The following is a 21,660-nucleotide window of genomic DNA, read 5'->3' as shown; positions in this document are numbered from 1 at the left end:
CCTAAGTATTGAACGGTAAATTTCCTGCTGTCAATTTCAAAATGATCATATATTACTAAAAAAAAATTAAAAGTATGGTGAGAACTAGACTCAAATTCTGCTCTTCTAAGCTATTGGTAAGAGTATAGAAAAAAAATCATACGAATCATATGTTTATATTAACATAAAACAAAGCTGCAGTGATTCAGACAGTGTTTATATTATTTGTCTAGATTTTAGACATTAAATTATTTTTTAAAGTTGGCTGTGTATTTATTAAGTCATACGTAATGGAAGCATCAGCAGGTAATAACAATAAATTGATGTCATTCATTGCTTTTTACAAGAATTCATTTTTTTACACCGGTTTTTAGTCTTCCAACTGTATGTCAGCTGACTACTGTCAAAAATTTTTTTTATTTTTGACGTCTGGTGAATTTGAAATATTTTCATTGATTCTACATGATGACGATGGAAAAATGATTACTTTCGTTCAGACCCTTCATTAAAATTTCTTAACTGAATTCTTCCTCAGAAATATTCTTTTCCAAATAATTTTAGCACAAGACATCCTCATTAAAAATATACCCAATGAGAACTAGTCTAAGACTGACCCGCACTAACTGTATTTTTAAATTTTATTTTTCTAATTTCGGCTTGCACTTCTGGATTTTACAACACTCTTTACTTACTGTCATTACAAGCTGTTTTTGCAAAGTTAAAGCTTTTTCAAAATGATAATGAATTTTACTAATTTTTTGTCAGTCACATCTCGCCATTAACTTCTACGGTTTAAAATTTAACATGTATTAATTTTAATCTATTTTATTTACGATTACAGAAAGTCATTCTAAAGAAATTGATGATAAAACGAAAAATGATGAACAAGCATCTAATTCTTCATCAGGTAAAGATGACATTTCTGGAGTAGAAAAAGTATCACAGTATTTACTGTCTAAATTGAAAATTAGTGATAGCGAAGAAAAAATGGTTATAAAATCAAGTAAAAAGATTTTGCGAGAGTTAAGTATTCAAGGGATTGTAGATTACATTAAAGAAAATAATTGTCGTAATATAATAACGATGGCTGGTGCTGGTATATCAACTTGTGAGTATTTTTCTTTGTACACCTCTTATTTTCGTTAAGGATCGGCCTTACCTTACGAAGTTTTGGAATTTAGATTTTTTAATTACATTGTAAATATATATGAGACTCGAATGATGAAAATCTTCCGATAAAGTTTTTCTGCTTTTGGTCAGAAGCTAAAAAACTGCTGTAATAAAGGGAGTAGAGTTTTTAATAAGTAAATTTAAATAGAAAATTTTCAAATTCTTGTTTGTTAATTAAAATAAAATATTAAATGTCCAAAAATAGAACAGTGGTCACAAATGGTACTTTTACCCTAATTGATTGATTAGTTAATAGAAATTTAAAATTCGAGAACTCGTTGGGTACGATCTAGTCTTAATTAACTAAAGTTGACTTTTTTAAAAACTGTTATCACTGGAACAATGAATTATTTCTTTTAGCTGCTGGAATACCTGATTTTCGTTCGCCTTCTAGTGGATTGTATTATAACTTGCAAAAATATAATCTTCCGTACCCTCAGGCGATTTTTGAAATCGACTTTTTCAAATCGAATCCTGAACCATTTTTTGTACTGGCAAAAGAATTATTTCCAGAAAAATTAAAACCTACGTTAAGTCACTGCTTCATTAAGTTATTATCGGACAAAGGATTGTTATTGCGACATTACACACAAAATATCGATACTTTGGAAAGGATTTCTGGGCTACCTCCTGAAAAGTTGGTTGAAGCTCACGGAACATTTCATTCCTCACGATGTCTTGAGTGCCGTACTATTTACGATCTTTCATGGTTGAAAAGTAATTTAAAGAATAATAATAACAATAAAAAGTTTATATTCTTATAACAAATAAAATTTACGATTTCAGAGAAAGTAAACGAAGAAACAATACCGAAATGTGAAAAATGTTTAGAAGGTGTTGTTAAACCAGACATTATTTTCTTTGGTGAAATGTTACCACACCGTTTTTATCAATCAATTGAACACGATTTTCCTAAAGCCGATTTACTTATTATTATGGGTTCAAGTTTAGTTGTACAGCCATTCGCGTCCTTAATTGATAAGTAAGTGAAATCTATAGTGTTACTAGTTATTAATGCTTTTGTAGTTATACAAAAATACATAAAAATAGTAAAATGTAATTAAAATTTTAATCAAAGAACTTACTATTCATTTTTTAGAGTAAAGTCATCATGTCCACGTTTACTTATTAATAAAGAAAAAGTTAGTGTACAAGATAGACTATCACGGTTTTTCGGTCTAAGTCATGGGTTCGTTTTTGAACCGAAAAATTCAGAGGTTGCCCGAGATGTTGCTTGGATTGGAGATTGTGATAAGGGTTGTAAATTACTAGCAGATAAACTTGGCTGGACTGTAAGTATAATTCGCTATTTGATTATAATATTTTTTTTTTATTTATTAATACTATCTTTATATTTTAGACGGAATTAGAGAAACTTATGCAAAGTGATTTTCAAAATCCAAATGTTGAAAAATCAGAAGTATCTGAATGAAAATATGAGAAATCATTGTATACGAGATTGTATGTTTAATAGATGTATATATTTATCTTATTACAAATCAGATAATTTTTATTCCTATTGGTTTCAAGTTCCTTGAAGATGGCGCTTTTTTTGGTTTAAGTATGAGGAAGTTCGGGGAGTAAGACGAAAGTCAATTTGCAAAGTAAGCAGTAAAAGCATTAAACCTTTTAGGAAAATGTTTCCATTTGTCCAGTGGCTCTTTCTTCAGATCCATGCGACAACATATTATAGATAATTATTTATTAATTGATTAGCTCTAAACATAGTATTCTGCTGAAGTTGCCGCCGGAACTTTGGCTGAAGTACCCCTAAAAATAACAGAGAAAATACAAACAGGAAAGGATTAAACAAAACTTCGTAAACATACTGTTTTTATTTTTTAAATTTACCTTTTGATAAAAAACAGATCTAAAAACTTTTAAATAAATAACTTGATAAAGAAATAGATAAATAGTCAAAGCTTAAAAAATAAAACATATCTATATATACATATATATATATATTATGTTTCATTCAAGAAAATTATATAATTTTTGATAATAAAAATATGTTTTAATCTTCTGAGGGCCGTTCATAAAATACGCCACGTAAAATTTTACCTTTTTAGAAACCTCCTCCTTCGTCACGCTATGCCACATTTTCTGCCCCCCCCCCCTCTATCAATATTGCGTCACAAATGATAGATCCCTCGTACATGATATATAACATTTAACGACACATAAATTTATATATTTTAATATATTAATTGCAATAATAAAACTTTAAAAAATAATTTAAATTTTGAAAAATCGAAGGAAAAATTGCAAACGTATTTTATGAACGGTCCCTACTGTATTTTAACATTGAATTACATAAATTATATATGACGAAAAGTTGCGATTTCGATCATTGATGAAATTTTATTTTTGGTAGTAGGAAATTAATAGCCTATATACATTTCACTATATTAATTGCTTATTGTTTTAGTACCAAAAGATATTTTCAAAAATTTGATCATGGAATACAATATCATTAGAAGACGAATACTACAAATAATAATACTGCAGTTGTCATATTTTTATAAACAAAGCTAACTGAAAATAATTTTTGGCATAAAACTGTATTGTGTTATATACAATGAAAGACAAGAAAATTTATATTTATCATTCAAACCGTTAGATTGTCTAGCATACACTTATTGGTGTAACATATAAATGTATTGAAAACAAATAAAATGATATCCTTATTGATTGTATTTCTATTTTTTCCCTAAGGTTTAATGATAATCACAACAAAGATATGATTACAATCAATATGGTAAAAATTTTATTTGTTTCTTTTTCATAATTTTTTATCTATCTTTTGTACAGTGGTCTAACTACTGCTATTTAAATTAAATTTAATCGACGTAGGTCTCCTTTATTTTATTCCTTTTGCATACTTATAAATATAATATCCTTATTCGGTACTAATATGTATTGTAAAATTTGAACTAAGTCAGATTGTCCTTTTCTTAAATTGATACCATTAAATACTGATACTAGTACTTTGTTTATTTTTGGTTCAATAACGATTTCCTTTTGAAGACTAGTATAATTTTTATTTTTTATATCGTATGTTTTCTCTGGGTACTATGATAAAACAACCTTTTGCGAATGAAAGATTATTAATTAGTTTCTACAAGGACAGATACTTTTATTACTTTTCTAAATGTCCTAGTAGTTAGAAATTCAATTCAATTCATTCATAGCTAATTTAAATTTCATAGAATTGAATCACTCAATTTCGATGGGTTTGAAAAAAAATGCAATAGAAATGAATTTAGAATTTTGCGGAAAAATAATTTTGAATATGGTTTAAATTTAGAGAACTCTGACGCAACATCGTATTACAGAAACAATTACATACAGGAGAAAAAAAAACAGTTTATTTTTAATTAAAAAAAATTATTGATAAAAATTTCTCACTAATATTGAAATTTTAGACTTGTAATTTAAATTGTATAAAAATAGTATTTTATATATATACTACAAATGAGTTTAAGATGTGAAATGCGAAAATTGACATAGGAACAACAAGCGAGTATTTTTTCACTTGATCATCTTATAACTACAGTCGAATTCCATTAACTCAGTTCTCCTCAAATTTGACCCCTTCTATAATATGTGCCTGTGTATATTTATTTATATCTGCATCATTCATGTATAATTCACTTTTTAAGGGAAAAGGGGCATTCGTTAACTCAGAAATTTCAAGAAATTTTCGCTCCTTCATTCCACTATCCGAGTTATTGGAGTTAGATTGTATATGCCTACAGATTAATTATATTGCGTTTCAATTCAATTTAGTAGCGGTTATCAACCGAATTTTACAATTTAGTGGAAAATTTAATCAGATAGTAATTCGGTAGCTGACAGTTGATCTATTTTGGAATGTTAGATTTTGTTATTATCTGTAGAAAACATAATATTTTAAAGTAACGCCTGGACACTATATGTATCCAAAAAAATACATCTTTGGTAGTTTATTAGATTTAACTTTAAGCCCAAAAAAAATTGGGTTAAGAGTTTGCATCAGAATTTTCTTGTTATTAGGTATGACTAGTATGAGCAATTACTTGACTATATTCCCTTCAGTTCGATAATATAAACAGCTTCATACTGTATTGTGCGAAAAAAATACAAATTTCTACCTATTTAAGAAATTATTAACTCATAATCTAAAATTCCATAATTAATTTCAATAAGCATCATCGAACTTTTTTACTTTCGATTTAATAAAATATATTAACTTTTTTTGTTTAAGTCGATTTTACTAACTAATGATACCTCAAGTTAAAATAACGCTTAATATAACTTAACAATATAGTCAACAACTAATATAATAAATTTATTCAAAATATACTTTTTAACAGTTCAATAAATTATATAAAAAAACTTCATCTTTAGAGGAATAGTATACAATAATCTCTCCATATATTCCTAACATGAAATCATGAAAAAGTATCTCTTGTTTCAAAAAAGATCATCTTACTTTTCAAAAAGTTATCTCTCTTACGGCTTACAGTTCACGTACGTTTGATAAAATGAATTTCTATATTTCATTAATCCTTAATAAAACTATTCAAATTTGGCCGTGTTTACTCGATCCCATATTTATTGTTATATTGGTATATATTGTGTAAATAATACTATAAAATTTATATCTTCGAAATATTAGTAGAAAATAAACCATATAAGATATTACAAAAAATAAATGGTGAGTCGAGTAAAATTATAACAATTTTCAGACTATATCGCTGTAATCATTTGGTCTATAAAGGAATTTGTTTTCCTTAGGGTTCCTAAATTACATCTAAATACATGCCTCCATGTGTATGTTAGTCATCTCACTTCCTCGGGGCTGATTGTGTATGTGCAACTCCGACGAGGCATTGCTGTGAACAAAATCGTGTTTTCTGTGAACTTGCCTCACATCCGGTACAGGTAAAACAAAACCATAACAACTCTCAATAGTTTTACGAAAAGCTGCTCGAAATTCACGATTGAAGTAGGCATAGATAAGTGGGTTAAGAGCACTATTAAAATAGCCTACCCAGAACACTGCTCCAACTACAGTTTTACTACTTTCACATGAGTCACATAATGATGTAATTAAATACCTGCAAATCAATAATAAATCATTTTAATTTTAATTTGGGTCTTTACGGTATATATCACTATACTACGTCAGTACATAGATATATGTAGTTATAGAACTCATTCATTCTTATAAAATTTATGGGAACTTATGAGAATCTATTGGATTCTATGAGATTTTCTAAACAGGGACATAAAAACCTCTTGAAAAAGGGGTATTTATATGGATTCCCATGCAATCTCACATGGATTTTGTTATAGGGTAATGTGAAATCATTCAAGCAACTACTCGGTTGATATTTCATAGCCTTTTTCATAGCAATTGTTTGTCATAGTCTTGCAGTTTTTATAAAATCATTACCAGAAAAAAAATGGAAGCCAACAAGCTAGAAATGCAGACATGATAATTCCAAGAGTTCTTGCTGCTTTTCTTTCTCGTTTCATTTTATTGCTATTAGCAATTTGTGGTTCTTCCATCTGTGAATCGGATACTGATGGCTCTACAGGTGGTAGGGATCCTAAGCCTGCTGATATGCCATTTATTTGAAGATGTTTGTTCAGCAATAATGCGGCCACTTTACTCCTGAAACAAAACGAAGAAAAACAATTAATTAAATATAAAACATATGAACTTGTTGATGCTATGGTACTATATAAATATAAATTGATAAGTAATCGCCTGTGACTCAGGCTGCCAACTTTACCCTAGCCTGAAATGGGATTTATTTTTAGTACATTAATGCATTATTGAACATTTTTAGTTAAAATACAATATTATCTTTGTATCTTAATCAGTTATTGCAATAAATGAGATGACATTTATTATTTTTCTAAGACGCTATCAAAAAATCTTATTATTGTTCGTGCGTTTTATTGTGAAAAAGCATGACATTATTATGAGTCGTAAAAAATTTGAATTGACCGGTAATCACATGATTAGCTTACTGAACAAAAAAAACCTATTCATATTATACAGTCAATTTCTTTAACGAGTAATAATGTTTTACGAAATATTAAATTCATAAGTGGAAAAAAAATGAATTTTTTGCATATTTATTTTTTAAGTTAGTAATGATAAACTAAACATGTTAACAATGTAGTGACGCGATAGTTTGATTAATCTTACAACGATTTTTTTCAGTTTTGATGGAAGAAATGCCAATATTTGCATCAGAATATATAGAAAAAAACTTAATTTCCTCAAATGAACATAAAAAAACTTATTCAGGGATTTCGGAAATCCCAGAGGAAAATAAGCATACATATAAGCCACTTAATATGTCAAAAACAGGCGAAAATTTATCAAACTCTAAGGCTCTTGAACTGCGGACCGACATGTCGAAATCCCAATGCAATCATACTAAGCAAGTAGTTGTGAAATCACGGAATACGAAATTTGTTATCGCACTGAAAAGATTAGCGAGAAAGGTTTGTGTTACTCTTTTCCAAATATTACTCATCAAATAAAAGTATTAACTTAAGATAAATATAAAAAAAGTTTGCGACGAGATCTGCAATGAGGAATGCTGCAGTGTAAAACATTGCATATTAAAATAAAAACATCCTACTTTTTGTCCAGGCCGATATGTTACTTTTTAATTAAGAAATAGAGTCATAAATTATATTTCAATCGATATAGTTAGTAGATGATGTTTGACAATTAATTAATTAGCTGTAGTCACTCGTTGAGAGCTCAGAGGACTTATGAGTTTGTTTTATCAATGAGGATGTGCTAGAAAACTTTACGCGTTAATTACTATAGGTGAGTTGAGAGTCCACAGAACTTGCACGTAAACGGAAAGACAGAGATAGACACACTTCCAGTGGCACCCTAACTTTTAGGTCACTAGGGTGACGAGTTTGTCTTTTTCAGGAGAGATTCCCCGTCATAGGTTTAATTAATTAAATAATTTTAAAGTCATATTCGCACTGCAATGAGTAGAATTCATTATAAATTTCTTAAAGCAAATGTAATTATTAGCTGAATTTGTTCTATTCAATAATTTTTAGAAACGTCAATTTAGTTCTGATCGAAATAATCATCAATTGGATAGTGATCTTATTCGATTAAAAAAGTTTATGTCCAGTAGAAATATGGATTTCAGAGGTTTGTATATTTTCTCACAAAATACATTTAAATGCATCAACCAATTCGTTATTCTACTTTTTCTAGATGATCTGGGTAATTTGGAGAGTAACACATTAAAGCCTGCAGGTAAATTAATAGTATATAGCAAGTGGGCTAGGTGAGTCTTTATGCCGATCGGTAATTGGCTATTTAGAGTATAGATTTAATAAGGCGCGACAATTAGACATGCGTTGAAGATAGAAAATTAATTGATGTTTTTGAAAGGAAAAAATTGTATTAGACTGATGATTAACTTTCTTTCGCAGAAGAAAATGGAGAAACACCAGAGGGAAGTCCACAGTCAAGTATTGAAAATGCGCCAAGTGAAGAATCACCAAAAAATGAAAGTTCACCTGAAACAAGTGCGAATGAAGTGAACTCCGAGAATAGTGTTGGAATAGAAAACTCAAACAAAAATGAGACAAAACTAATTTCAGATATGACTTCTAATTCTGAAGAAGACATATCATATGAGGAGATATGGGGAACAATGCTGGGTAATAATGAAGAAGAATCAAATCAAAAGTTATCAACAATAGGAAAAATAAAGAATTTACTCGCTAATTCGGGGGATTACATGACGGCAGTGTTGTTGAGACTCCTCAAAGATCGTTTGAGTAAATTCAATATCGGAAAACAATTTTGGGAAAAAGTTGATGAAATATCAAATGAGAATCACATTGATCGCAATACAGCTCTACACATATTGATGAACAAGTTACACTCAATATTTGGTAAAAAATTTCACAAGATGCTCATCAATCTATTGAAGCAATTAGCAAAAAGTGTAAGTTTTTACTTATAATCATTGAGCCTTTTTCTTTGAACATAGTTCATAGTTAATAATTTCACTGTTCAGTGAAAAGTTATTGATTACGTAATTTATTTTTGCTTGTTAAGCAGATTAATGAAAACTTGGGAAACTTATTCTTCATTGGATGATTATCAATTATCACACATCACAAAGTTCGCAAAAGTAGATCGTGACGACAATGTGACCTGTAAGCCTCGACATTTCTCCTATCTTTGACCCTTTCATTTTAATTGGACTCTCATGTGAAATATAAGTACATGTCCCAGCACAAAAACAAAAAAATTACAGCGGATAATGATGAGAATTTTTTTTTTTCATTTCATTTGTTTTATTCGTGATTCTTTCACTTAAAACAGTCTGAAAATGGATCTTTTCAAGTAATTATTTTCTATTTATAATTAGCTGTACGAAAAAAAATTATGGTAAGTATTTTATAAATACCAAAGCTTGTATATTACAATAGTCATTATAATAATTTAAATCCAACTAGATCTAATCAGATTTATGGAGACCTGATTTTTCAATAATTCAGATCCTGGAAGATCTTTTTAGATCTACAATTTTTGAAAACTTTGTTTTTATAAGGCTGTGAAATCGGAGTTTTGAGTTTTTTGAGTTTAGTGATTTCAGATTTTTTGTCTTGTTCGTAGTTCTAAAAAATTGAAAAGTCAAAACTCTGCATCAAAAAACTAATGTTGATAATTACGATAAAACAGAAATTTATTTAAAATAAACATTTTATGTATTATATAAGTAAAGAAGCTAATAATCATTTTGGACATTTTAGCTCTGTGAATTACTCTTGAAACTTTTAATTGTCTTTTGTGCTCATTGAGCTCAGCGGTTTTCCTAATGACAAGCATTCTCAAGAAGTCGAAAAGTTGAGATATTCTATTTTTAAAATTAGTCTCTTTGAGTTAATAGGCTAGCAAACATGGTAGTGACAAACCAAAAAATTCAAGATTTCTTATAATTAAATCGATTCTAAAGATAAATATCAAAATAAATACTGTGTTCTATTATACAATATATCGATAGATTATCATTATTCGATCAGGCCAATTATTTCTTTTAATTCATTTGCTTAAAATCCTGGCGGAAACGTGGCAATAATTACTATTTAGCTATTTTAAGTCTTGCAAAATTTTAACTTAATATTCTTACCGATATAATAGTCTTTCTTGACGATCTGCTTCTCTGTATATTTTATAATACATTGCAATCATGATAATTCCTGGTACCCAAAAGCTGACACATGAACTGATCACAGCATAAGGTTTGTTTACTTGAAACATACATAGGTCTGGATTTTTTTTACGATACTCAAGATGTTCAGGCGTCGTATACCAGCCAGCGAAAATTGGAAGGAAGCTTATGATCGTCGGTGAACACCAGACAAAGCTCAGCATGGTTCCCAATCGTAAATTGGTCATTATCGATGGATAATCTAGAGGCTGAACTATTGCATAGTAGCGATCAACACTTATACAGCATAAATGAAGAATAGACACAGTGCTGAAGAATACATCAAGTGAATTCCATACATCGCACATGAAGTAACCAAAGAGCCAACGGCCAGAGAGCTCAACGCTGGCATTAAAGGTCATTGCAAAAATTGCTACAAGCATATCTGCTAGTGCTAGTGAAACGACGAAATAATTAGTGATGATACGAAGTTTATGATGTTGCATCACTGACACTATCACTAGCAGGTTTCCAAACAGTGCAGCAATAATTATAAAACTCATTACTATTGCTTTTATAATAAAAAAAATGACATTTTCGAAATCTTTCAAGTAATTCGGAGATGATAAACTTTTATTTGTATCAAATGAAGTTAACAAATTATCAGCAGTATTATTGCTTCGCGGTATCAAGTTCACTGCCATTTTTATAAACGTCAACAATTAGTCTTGTAACGAATAATTTTGAGTCTTTCTCGCACACTTTTATAGATTGTCATGTTATTAGAATTTATCATTGTCATAAATTCTTTTTAATACGGCTTATTCTACAATAAGTTTTCAAATATTTCATCCTACTTGGAAAATTACTTGCAGCAAAGTAGAATGTGAAGTTGTATAGTACGCTGTGAACAGAAAAAGAAAACAATTCCATGAAATTTTTATTGCACTAAATGTTCAGTACAAAAAAATATATTCTATTTGAAACATAGCTAATATCATATATTATAATTTTTATATGAGGATAAAAAATATTATCAATATCTCATAATAAAATTTAGATGAAATATATGCGAAGACAAACTTCGTAACATGATTGGTTGAAAGTGAAAAAAATATGCAAACGACACGAAAATATATATTGAAATAAATATATGAAATACGACGTGCGCTTGCGTGGGGAAATGTTTTTTATTGCTTTACATTTAAAGAGCCTCAGAAATGATGTTGGATGATAATCAGAAGGTAAAATGGAAAAAAAAAAATTTAATAATGGGCAGACAGAGCAGGTGACATTGACATGGGTCTGTCGAAGGTCTAGGACTCTAATAATTTTTTTCCTCCAATATTTCAGATTGAAAGAGCCTTAGAAATGATGTCAGATGATAATCAGAAGGTAAAATGAAAACAAAACAATATTAAATGGACACACAGAGCAGATGACATCGACATATTTCTTCCGAAGGTTTAGGAAGAAGAAAAAAAGAAAAATTGCGGCTTCAAAAATCCTCAACTATATGATCGTAAACACTTCTATGTGATTCTCATCACTGCTAAAGTTTGCTGTCATCTATGGAAATAAATGTTCGGAAAATTTATAATTAGGAATTTAAAATTTATATATAAAAAATCTTGATAAATAAACAGAGAACAATGTCAAATCAATATATTAACCAATGTCCGACATACACAATACGAGTTTTACAATGTAATCGAATGTAAGTACATACTTACCGACATAATATGATAATACGATATGTATTCGCGAAGTTAGTTTAGTCTATTGTCTATTCACTAAACAATTGGTTTCATTACTTGGTGCGGGTACCATTTCCTTATATCTTTTCTATACTATATCAAAAGTTTGAAGGTTCATGTCATTTAATGGAAATTTTCAAAGGTAATAAATATATTTATAAAAGTTTTAATCACTTATAAAATTAATTCGGTCATTTTTTAAACACTATAAATTTTCAAAATCAATGGCGATTTACTATGGTTCATAACCTCTCATGAAAAAAACTTGCCACAATTTAAAAATAGCCCGTATGACGTTTTATATTCATCAGATTCTGATTTTGACTTATAAATGGAATATTGATTATTTTTTTCACTTTAGCCTAGTGATGAAGTGTTGAAATATCTTATGAGGAGTTTTACTGGATGAAAAAATATTTTAAACACTATCACAGAAAACAACATTTAATATTTTCTTTATAAAATACTGCACTATGAGTAATGAAAATTTATGGTTCCTTGTTTTTCGTTTCGTTTACTGTACTCATGTGCGAGTCATGTGTATAATTTACTAATCACAATGTAGTTCACACAGATGTCAAGGCCGGAATGAACTGCGGTTGATCATGTCTACAATATCCTTCCCTCTTACCACCGGCGCTACCCTCTTTCAGACTCATCTACCCTCTATCGTCAGTATAAAGTCTTCTACAAGTCTATATTATTTTAATTTAATCGAAAAAAGGAAATTTTTTCCTTACAAAAACTTTTCCCAAAAGTATTGGTCCAAAATCAAAATTATAAATCTAATGGTATTCTGTCTCCTTACTGTTACCTGAAGTTACTCCTGTAACTTTTGAAATTTTTATTTTTTCCAAAGAAATATCTATAAGTAAACATTTTAGACTTGACAATCTATTTTTTAATATTTCGATCTAAGAATTTTTAGTCAAGTCTAAATATGATTTTGGACCTATGCAAAAGTTTTTCAAACTGAAAAATTATACTTTTGAATGGGAACAGTTGTTTATTCAAAGAAGAAATTAGTTTTTAGATTGGAGTACTTTTTTTTTTTTAATCAAATACAAAATGTAAGCTTGATTCAAGAAAAAAGTTAGAAAGAAAATAAATTTCTCAGTTCCAGTAATCCTTTTTTTGTGAACAAATGATTATAACTACTGGGAAATAGAAATGGACATCAAGTACATCATCATCTCATACTCCTACTTTTCAAAAAACGAGTTTGGATGATCTGATCCTGAATAGTTTTCATTTTAAAGAAGTATATTTACGTGGTCATGGCGAAAAAATCGTTTTTTTGTTTATAAGAAATAGTCGTACAGGGTTTTTTTCCTGTAACATTTGTTTTCCTGGTTATTTATATACTTCCGAACAACTTTAAGCTTTAAAACGTAAAATTTGTCCACCTCATCTTCCCTCTGAGGCTCTTGGAGTATTAGTCTTCTTTTTTATTAAAACAATCATGGTAAACATATATTAATCATACCATCAACTACAAGTTTTTTGTTATAATTCGTTAACTGTGATCAAAATATCCTGTCCTTGGGCTTCTAACTGTGTTACACAGTTACGAACTTGACGAGCGGTTGGGCTTTTAACTGTGTTTACACAGCTACGGGCTTGAGGAGTGAGTGGGCTAGGCAAACCAACCGGACCAACTCATAGAGCCTTTGATATATATAGTTGATCTATATATACCAAAAGCAGAGTGGGAAGTCTATGTACAGATGTCCTGGATGTCTGTGGTGGATGTTCACATTGAACCGGGGGTATGTATAGTATATCTATGTTACTCAAGGGGATGTGTGGGGTGTAACAGAAGCCAATGGTTAGCAATTTATGTATACCTATATTTCCATGCACGAGCGAGTCTCCGAAGGGGAACTCGGGTATGGTTGTCTCACGGGTTGATTGTCACAGCGGTCATAACAAAAGACTTAATGAACGATCGGCGTCAGAAGACTTAAAAGACTTAACATTGATCGGTGTAAAAGAATTGGCGTCAAAAAGGAGGTGATACCTTCGCGATTCTTCAAGACCGATCACCACCGATGACTGCTATGACAACCAACTCAACGAGTCATAGGCTTGCAAGCCGGTCACACCGATCATAAACATGCTGAATACAGGATATAAATCGTCTGCCGTAATCAGAAATAATTATCAATACAAAAGTTGTTCATTATAAATTTTATTAATTCAATCTTTAATAGAGACTGTTTACAGATTGATTGAGTCTTGCAATAAAAAGTTAATTCGTTATTATTTCTATTTTATAATTTTTTTTCAACAAATAATATTGACATGTTTATTTATTCACATCAATGAATTTATGCAGAAAAAATAGAATAAAAATTAACAAATGAACAAAATTCAAGTAAACATATTTACAGTTGTGATAGAGATAGGGCTTCATTACATTATTGATAATTATTTACAATGTCTCTTTATTATTATCAATATCAAAATTATAAAAAAAATAGAGGATTTGACTATAAGATAGCAAATAATTACATTATTGTGTATATCGATCTTTTAGGTCGCATTGTTAACTATTCAGAATATACTGAATTTTTCAGATTGTCCTAACATAAGAAGAATTAAATTCTTGTATTAGTCGATTTTCAACACCCATGGATGATCGGGTATATATCCATATTGAATGTCTAAAAGAGCCTTGAGAAACATCGGATGGATAGGGTTCAATTGATCTAATGTTGGTATGTATATATTCTGATCGAGAAAACTGATTTTAGATATTGGGCTGACCACACAGGCAGTTCCCGCTCCAAACATTTCTAATATCTGAAATAAATGTAGATGTTAAAATATAAATTTATTAATATTTCGCCTCAATAGAGTTTATTTATGTATTGATCTACATTCGTTTTAGTTCCGCTGCAGATAATTTTTTTCTTATTGTGTAAGTAATCTGAGTAGGAACAATGGATAAAACTTTATAATAATATTTATTCTTATACTAAAATTTGTAGTAGATTATTCAAAAGTGAAGATAAAGATTTATTTATGACACTACTAGTTGTTAGTTTATTCTTTATAGATAAAAATATGACTTATAATTACTTACCCTTTTTTCAGAATTTAAACGGCACACTTGTTCCATCGTTATATTTTTTTCCGTTACTTTGAACTGATTCCATTCTAGAGCTAAATTCAAAATTGACCTTCTCGTAATTCCAGGAAGAATTAAACCGTTTAATGGCGGAGTTATCAATTCTTTTTCTACAACAGATAAATTTATTTCATTTATTATAGTATCGTATAAATGTATTAATGGCGGTGTCATTGCATGCGACTCTTACCTCCTTCATCATTTATAATAAACATGAAAATATTCATCGTTCCAGCTTCAGTTAACTGCATATCTTCGCCATAAAGCCATAAAACTTGCTGAAGACCTTTTTCTTCTGCTTTCTCTTGAACATGAATCGTTGGTGCATAATTGCTACCCATTTTACGATCACCACAGCCACCAGGCCATGCTCTTGTAAAACTCGGGTCAGCAAGAAGCGATACACCTTTGGTGACTTTCTTGTGAAAATAGGATCCAACTGGACAAAGAATAGCATAGAAGAGCGCGGAACGAGATGTTGCAACTCCCAATGTAGGCTACATTGTTACAATAACAACAAACAAATAATAAAAAATCTTATTTTTTTATCTTATACATTTTTTTCTGTATTTTTATTCGTTTAATCAACTGGCCTATAGCTATCTCAATGCGACCTTGTCTTTCTCGAAAATAAGAATAAATAATCGACATTGCGTGTTTGATTGCGTCACTTTTAATATGATGAAAACTATAGAGATATTGATAGATGTTAACAAGTGTTATTACTCTAGTATCAGCAAATTATGCAAAAAATTTTGTTTTACACTCAGATAAAAAAGTCTTTTCGTATCATTGTATATTCTTATTACAAGAAATGATGACTATTCAAAATAGTTTTGTTATCGATAAAACCTAAGTTTATTTAAAGATATTTTGATCTTTTTTTGTGATAGTATAAATAAATTTTGATTTTATTCTATAAGGAAAATGATTCTTCGCGTTAGATATAAAATTATTAATTCAATACTTTTATATCAATTTATTACTCGAAAAAAATATTATTTTTACAGAAGTTATTGTTTTTCTGTGTACTTTGAAGACATAATTTCAAAAATTGGAGTAAACAAAATTGAATTAATATAAACAAATACAAAATTTAAACAAAGATAAAAATTTAAGATTTACAATTTTGTAATGAAAAAATTCAAGTAAAGCTAGACAATAATTTATTTTTACATTACCAGTTAAAATTTTATTGATAATATAAAATAAAAATATAATAATCTAACAATTCCTTATGTTTGCACCACGCTTTTTGCATCACTGAGATATATTTTTAATGGCCTTTGTCCACCTCTATTATTGTTATGAGATTGCAACATTATCAATTATACTTACATCCACACCAATAAGAGTAGGTCTTATATATAAACTGGCAGTTTCACAATGTGGTACCCATTCCTGATCAATACTGATTAACCTGGTTAAACATTTTATGAATTCTGTCCTATTAAACGTCGGTAAACCCAATCGTTGAGCTGAGAGATTCATTCTTTCCACATTTAGTTCGGGACGGAACAATCGAATCTTATCATCTTTTCCACGATAAGCTTTCATGCCTTCAAATACCTAAAACAATTGTTCCAATATACTTTCTAAACTGCATTTCATATTAATTACATGGAGAAATTATTTTCATTTGAAATGCTATGGTGTCATAGTCAATCCGGACCATGTGTTTATTTGAGATTCCATGGGAAGGTCAAAATGGTTCGAATTGAGAATGACACCATAGCATAGATATAAAAATTTCATTGTTAACAATTGAACTAATCATTAAAAAGTAAGCTTTTTTATAAATATATATGAGAAATTTGCTACGGAATAATTGAGCTTTCAATCATTAACTTTATTTTTTCACGATAAAATATTAAAAATTGTACTTGTACGGCGTAGTGTAAAGCTTTGCATGCTGGGTGCAAAACTAAGTTTTCTAAAGGAGTGATTTCTGGTGTTTGCCATCCTCCTAAATCTTCATGAAAAAAAACTTTGAACATGTGATCTGTAAAGAATTTTCCAAATACCAAATCCCGAACATCCGGTTTTGGTTGAAGTAAATTTGGTGGCGCTAAACGAACCGATATGTCCGCATACTATAAAATAAACATGAATATATTAGTTTAAATTATAATCTAATAAGTTCTGAGTATAAAAATTATTTTGCAAAATAAAGTATTTACTTTGAATGAATTCTCTAACTCCGGTTGAGGGCGTGCTTTATCTTGAACTTTTAATGATGAACTGAATCTTACATTTTTCATATAGTTAAGCAAACTCCCATTGAATAAAACCTGGAATTTAATAATATAATCAGTTTTATTAAAATAAAATTATAAAGAAAATTTATTTAGAAACTAAATGAATATGAAAAACGGTTAGTCTTGTGGACCAGCCCCAGAAAGGTCCGTACGAGAACGTACGTATCTTAAAGATCTCTGAGCTCCAAAAAAGCTATAAAAAATCTCAGACTGGTCCAAGAAGTCAACCGTTGTTCATTTTATTGACTTTTTTATCAAATTAATAAATAACATACTTTACGTTTAATATGAACCATGATGTTTCCAAAAGAAGAAGTTCCTCTCTCAGGCGATGACTTTTTCTGCATTAATAAATTAAATATTAATATGGAGATCTATTGTCATCATTTAATGTACTAAAGTTATATTTTTCTCCAGAATACAGTAAGCATAAAAATTCAATACTTCTTTTTAATTTAAATAAAGGATTTTGATTAGAAGAGACACAACTGTCCTAAAAATATGGTAAAAAGAAGAAAGAAAATTTCTTTATCTGTAGTTTGTCATAAAGTTTACGTAGTACTTGAAGTACAACGGAACATATTATAAATTTGGTGAGAAAAAACTATTTTTTAAATCAAATTCGCGAGAACAGCATATGAAGTTGACCGCCAAGATTATTAACTAAAAGTGTATATTTAGGATACTGACTAAGTTAGCTCATAAAAGGCCCAGACTGTAAACGTGATAAGGGTATAGTCAACGTACATGCGCCCATCGTCTAGTTATATTCAATACAACAAGTGCTTATTTTTAAAATCAATAGAAAAGCAGTTCATGCAAGCCCTTTTATTAACGATAATAATTTATAATGCCATACTAGCAATACTAGTTTATCATCGTCTAGTTATGTCCACGCAAAAACAGCATTGGACAAAATCAAGGCTGTAATGACGATTCCGTTTATATGAAATTGCTATGCCAGTTCGCCGATATCACACGGCCTAATCCTTCCAATAATAAGAAGAAACACTGTATTAAAAAAAGTTTATTCAAAAAAATTTAATGTGATAATAATAACACAGATTAAAGAATTCAACATTTCATTTATAAGATAATCAAATTAGTGTTTTATGCAATAGCACATAAGATTATTCAGAGGACCAAGTCTATTATCAATATAAAGTCTGATATCTTTCAAAATATTTATGTTATATAAATTACAAAACTTCAGCAATGAAAATAAAATTTATTTCGAAAGAGAAGATTAACAAACGTAATCGATTGTATGATAAGTAATGATCAATATTATGAATATCTAATCAGATACTTAAAATAAGTGACTGAAATATTTACATTTGAAAAATGATTTAAAAATTCATAAACTATATAAATATAAACAATTATTTCTTACTGACATATGTTAATAAGTGTAAAATAAACAAACATCATATTGACAAGTATGAATGCTATCAACATAATCCATGTGGCAATCCAACTTGGATTCCCGCATAGTTTTGGGATGGATTCCCATGTGATTTCCTATAGTAATCCACCATAGATTCTATGTGATTTTTCATGGAAAGCCACACCATGCCAAAACTCATATAGGAATCTAGTTTGGATTTCTATGTACATTTATAGTTTACAATGAAAACCCTCACCGTACCTCGAAATATGGGAATCCCTAGTATTTAAAATTTTAAACGATATTAAATTTGAACTTTCACTTTATTAAAGTAGTTTCTTTAAAAATTTTGCAACTTACTAAATTGTTATTTTGGTTTAAGGCTTTTTAATGATTCTCGTAGTAATTAATAGACAATTTTAATAAAAATTCCTATGATTTAATATATAAAATACAGATCAGCCTAATGGACAGCAGATAAGCTTTATGACACGATGGTTAAAAGTTCGAGATCCCGGAAAAATTTTCAACGTATTTTTTAAGCAATAGTACGTAACAATACCGATATAATAAGCTAGTTTAAAGTTAAATTATTGTTTTTGTTTATACATAATCCTAGTGATCAAGCGTCTTCAGGCATGATCACTCTTGGTCACACATGATTATGCTCGCTCATAGCTAGCCATTCTTCATATTTTCATATTCGTTTTTCCCATGTTAAATTTTCTAAGAAATTAAAAAGTAATGATGTGGCAGGATTAAAAAAAAAAAAAAAGCAAGTAATGAAAATAATTCCTTCCAAAGAACGACAACAAATATAAATCTTCACTTCGAATTTGAATATACTTTCGCAATTAATCGATCGTCTGTTCTTGTAATTAATGGCTTATCTGTCACATGAGGCTGATAAAATTGTGTTGCAATTTTTCGCAAATAATAATCACCAGAAAAAAAAAGTTTACGAATTCATCAGTTTTTTTGTACAAACCGCCACTTTTTAGAAGTAATTTCAACATTAAAATAAACAAAAGCGAGGTAAAGTTCAGCCTTAAATTTTTTGAATGAGTTTTTAAATCCAAAGAATACTTATGTTTAAATTTCTAGTCTTTCAGATCGAACTAATTTTCAAAAACTATAAAAAAATATACTTTTACTTCTTATAAAATGTACATTAGTTTTTTAATTTTTTAAATAACACAAGGTTTTTTTTTAAATATACTTATATTTTCATACCAGTAAAATTTTCAAAGTCGTAAAATAATCATCGACCAATTAGTAATACTCGTTGAAAACAAATTGAATAAAAAAAAAAAAAGACAAAATATAATGTTAACTATGAGACGCACTTTCGTATGTCAACTTTATTCCACTTAATCTTAAATAATAACTATTAATGAGCTACTTATTGATGTTTTATTTATCAGAAATATGGAGAGAACAAGATAAAAAAGAAGAGGGGATGAATTTGTAAAGCAAAAGTTTGCCACAAGACGCAAAAGAACGATAAAAAGTCTCTTTTCCCCCTTTTCTTATCAGTTAACTAAAGTGTTGTAAGTCAGACTATCGTGTGAATAATTGAATAAATAATAATATTAAAAAAAATATTCAAGGAAACTAAATATCCATCAACATGTCTATTTACGTCTATTCATTTAAATCTTCCTTGTACTCGACCTGTCTGATTTCAATGATGTCACTTCCTAAATCGCTTTCAAATTCAAAAAAATCGATTCTTTCGAGATCATATCGCTTTTTGTATCAATACCAACATATTTCTGCACCATTCTGTCATTCAAAGTAATGATTCACCAGTTGAAACACATAAGAAATATTGCAATTGTATATTATCGATTTGTGTTTTTCAGTTTGTTCTTCCCGTCAACGAAGTATAAAAATTGAGCGATAATCAAAAACTAATACTTTGAACGGTTTTCTGGGATTCCCGTCATGAAAATTATGATTTCTTCAGTTTTCCATTAAAATTCACACAATAACTTCTTATGTTATTTTTGTTATGATTTTTTTATTCATTGTGCATTAAATGGGGTAAATACAGAAATTTATGACCTCTCTTCTAAGACGTCGTGTTTTTTTATGATTCTCTTCAATTATTAATATATATATAGAAAAAATTTGTATAAATTTTTTTATAAACAAAAGACAATTTATTCATAATTTGAAAAAAGGTTAACTCTGTGGACCAGCTCTATAACTTCTTATTGTCTGCACCCGGAAAAAAAAATTGACATTTGATCACACACTTACATATATCATATATGATCATATATGGTCACATACTGATATATATAAAAACTGAGTATCTGTATGTGCGCGCGCGTGTGTGAGTATTAAAATTTTCTATCTTTTTAATGATTCAGATGGTTTTTGCAGCAAAGACAATTTAAAAATTTTAAATAAATAAAATAATTAAATTGAAAAAAATGCGCGTACGGATTTTTCATTTATTTAAAAATGCATTTTTAAATTTTTACTCTACTTACATTTTATTCATTTATTCTAAAATTTAAAAAAACTGCCAATTGTCAGCTACATTCACACTCATCAAGACAAGATATATTTTGTTGAAAAACGTTTGCTCAGCAAAAGTTTCCTTCAATTTGTTGACAATTGCTGCCAACTATGGAATAATCTAACGTACGACTACACTAAGTACATGGAAGTTCAAATTGATGTAAATTTACTATCGTTTTTGGAAGGCAAGTTGACAGAAAATGTGACCTGAAAGTTGCAGAAAAGTAGCCTGAGAATA

General features: G+C 29.1%; 3 protein-coding genes and 1 long non-coding RNA gene across 12 annotated transcripts; 2 read left to right on the top strand and 2 right to left on the bottom strand.

The window, feature by feature from the left end:
- The first annotated feature begins 57 nt into the window (after positions 1-57).
- Positions 58-9,622, top strand: LOC103571823 (NAD-dependent protein deacetylase sirtuin-2). 5 transcript variants are annotated; one of them, XR_001345173.2, is made up of 7 exons: positions 58-285; positions 821-1,087; positions 1,510-1,866; positions 1,936-2,131; positions 2,249-2,441; positions 2,510-2,753; positions 7,370-7,540. XR_001345173.2 is itself a non-coding variant. In XM_008550136.3 (6 exons), the coding sequence occupies exons 1-6, from the start codon at positions 270-272 to the stop codon at positions 2,579-2,581; spliced, it is 1,101 nt and encodes a 366-aa protein (XP_008548358.1). In that variant the 5' UTR covers positions 58-269; the 3' UTR covers positions 2,582-3,841. The 5 variants fall into 5 exon arrangements, 3 of the variants coding, with proteins under 3 accessions (XP_008548358.1, XP_008548359.1, XP_008548360.1); XR_549058.3 differs by lacking the exon at positions 7,370-7,540 and adding an exon at positions 3,578-3,841; XM_008550136.3 differs by lacking the exon at positions 7,370-7,540 and having other exon boundaries at positions 2,510-3,841.
- LOC103571825 (octopamine receptor beta-1R) lies at positions 5,401-12,179 on the bottom strand. Its single transcript, XM_008550139.3, has 4 exons — positions 12,089-12,179; positions 10,335-11,259; positions 6,590-6,811; positions 5,401-6,251 (listed from the first exon to the last, which is right to left on the bottom strand). The coding sequence occupies exons 2-4, from the start codon at positions 11,057-11,059 to the stop codon at positions 5,945-5,947; spliced, it is 1,254 nt and encodes a 417-aa protein (XP_008548361.1). The 5' UTR covers positions 11,060-11,259; positions 12,089-12,179; the 3' UTR covers positions 5,401-5,944.
- On the top strand, positions 12,164-15,567 carry LOC106693601 (uncharacterized). The gene is made up of 3 exons (XR_008404364.1): positions 12,164-12,254; positions 14,692-14,832; positions 15,481-15,567. It is a non-coding gene; the product is annotated as an uncharacterized LOC106693601 (long non-coding RNA).
- On the bottom strand, positions 14,457-21,471 carry LOC103571822 (branched-chain-amino-acid aminotransferase, cytosolic). Of its 5 annotated transcripts, none has more exons than XM_008550133.3 (8): positions 21,392-21,471; positions 17,779-17,844; positions 17,426-17,536; positions 17,129-17,338; positions 16,584-16,814; positions 15,436-15,742; positions 15,201-15,355; positions 14,457-14,917 (listed from the first exon to the last, which is right to left on the bottom strand). In XM_008550133.3, the coding sequence occupies exons 2-8, from the start codon at positions 17,797-17,799 to the stop codon at positions 14,726-14,728; spliced, it is 1,227 nt and encodes a 408-aa protein (XP_008548355.1). In that variant the 5' UTR covers positions 17,800-17,844; positions 21,392-21,471; the 3' UTR covers positions 14,457-14,725. The 5 variants fall into 5 exon arrangements, with proteins under 5 accessions (XP_008548355.1, XP_053598175.1, XP_008548357.1 ...); XM_053742200.1 differs by lacking the exon at positions 21,392-21,471 and adding an exon at positions 21,156-21,179; XM_008550135.3 differs by lacking the exon at positions 21,392-21,471 and adding an exon at positions 20,565-21,112.
- Between the last annotated feature and the right edge of the window lie 189 nt (positions 21,472-21,660).

Source organism: Microplitis demolitor, chromosome 10, assembly GCF_026212275.2.
Source record: "Microplitis demolitor isolate Queensland-Clemson2020A chromosome 10, iyMicDemo2.1a, whole genome shotgun sequence".
Taxonomy (NCBI): Eukaryota; Metazoa; Arthropoda; class Insecta; order Hymenoptera; family Braconidae; genus Microplitis; species Microplitis demolitor.
Note: the sequence above shows the minus strand (reverse complement) of the source record. Positions and strands in the feature narration are given on the sequence as shown.

What these genes read in the sequence shown, in the direction of transcription:
- LOC103571822 (XM_053742200.1), bottom strand. An exon ending in AGTTAGAGAATTCATTCAAA is followed by an intron (nt 17,339 to 17,425) that starts GTAAATACTTTA and finishes TTTATTTTATAG; the next exon opens with TATGCGGACATATCGGTTCG. An exon ending in TATTATAAATGATGAAGGAG is followed by an intron (nt 15,356 to 15,435) that starts GTAAGAGTCGCA and finishes TATCTGTTGTAG; the next exon opens with AAAAAGAATTGATAACTCCG.
- LOC103571825 (XM_008550139.3), bottom strand. Translation starts at nt 11,059, where the DNA reads ATGGCAGTGAACTTGATACCGCGAAGCAATAATACTGCTGATAATTTG. An exon ending in CAAGAAAGACTATTATATCG is followed by an intron (nt 6,812 to 10,334) that starts GTAAGAATATTA and finishes GTTTTGTTTCAG; the next exon opens with GAGTAAAGTGGCCGCATTAT. An exon ending in TGGCTTCCATTTTTTTTCTG is followed by an intron (nt 6,252 to 6,589) that starts GTAATGATTTTA and finishes ATTGATTTGCAG; the next exon opens with GTATTTAATTACATCATTAT.
- LOC103571823 (XM_008550136.3), top strand. An exon ending in CGATCTTTCATGGTTGAAAA is followed by an intron (nt 1,867 to 1,935) that starts GTAATTTAAAGA and finishes TTACGATTTCAG; the next exon opens with AGAAAGTAAACGAAGAAACA. An exon ending in CAGATAAACTTGGCTGGACT is followed by an intron (nt 2,442 to 2,509) that starts GTAAGTATAATT and finishes TTTATATTTTAG; the next exon opens with ACGGAATTAGAGAAACTTAT.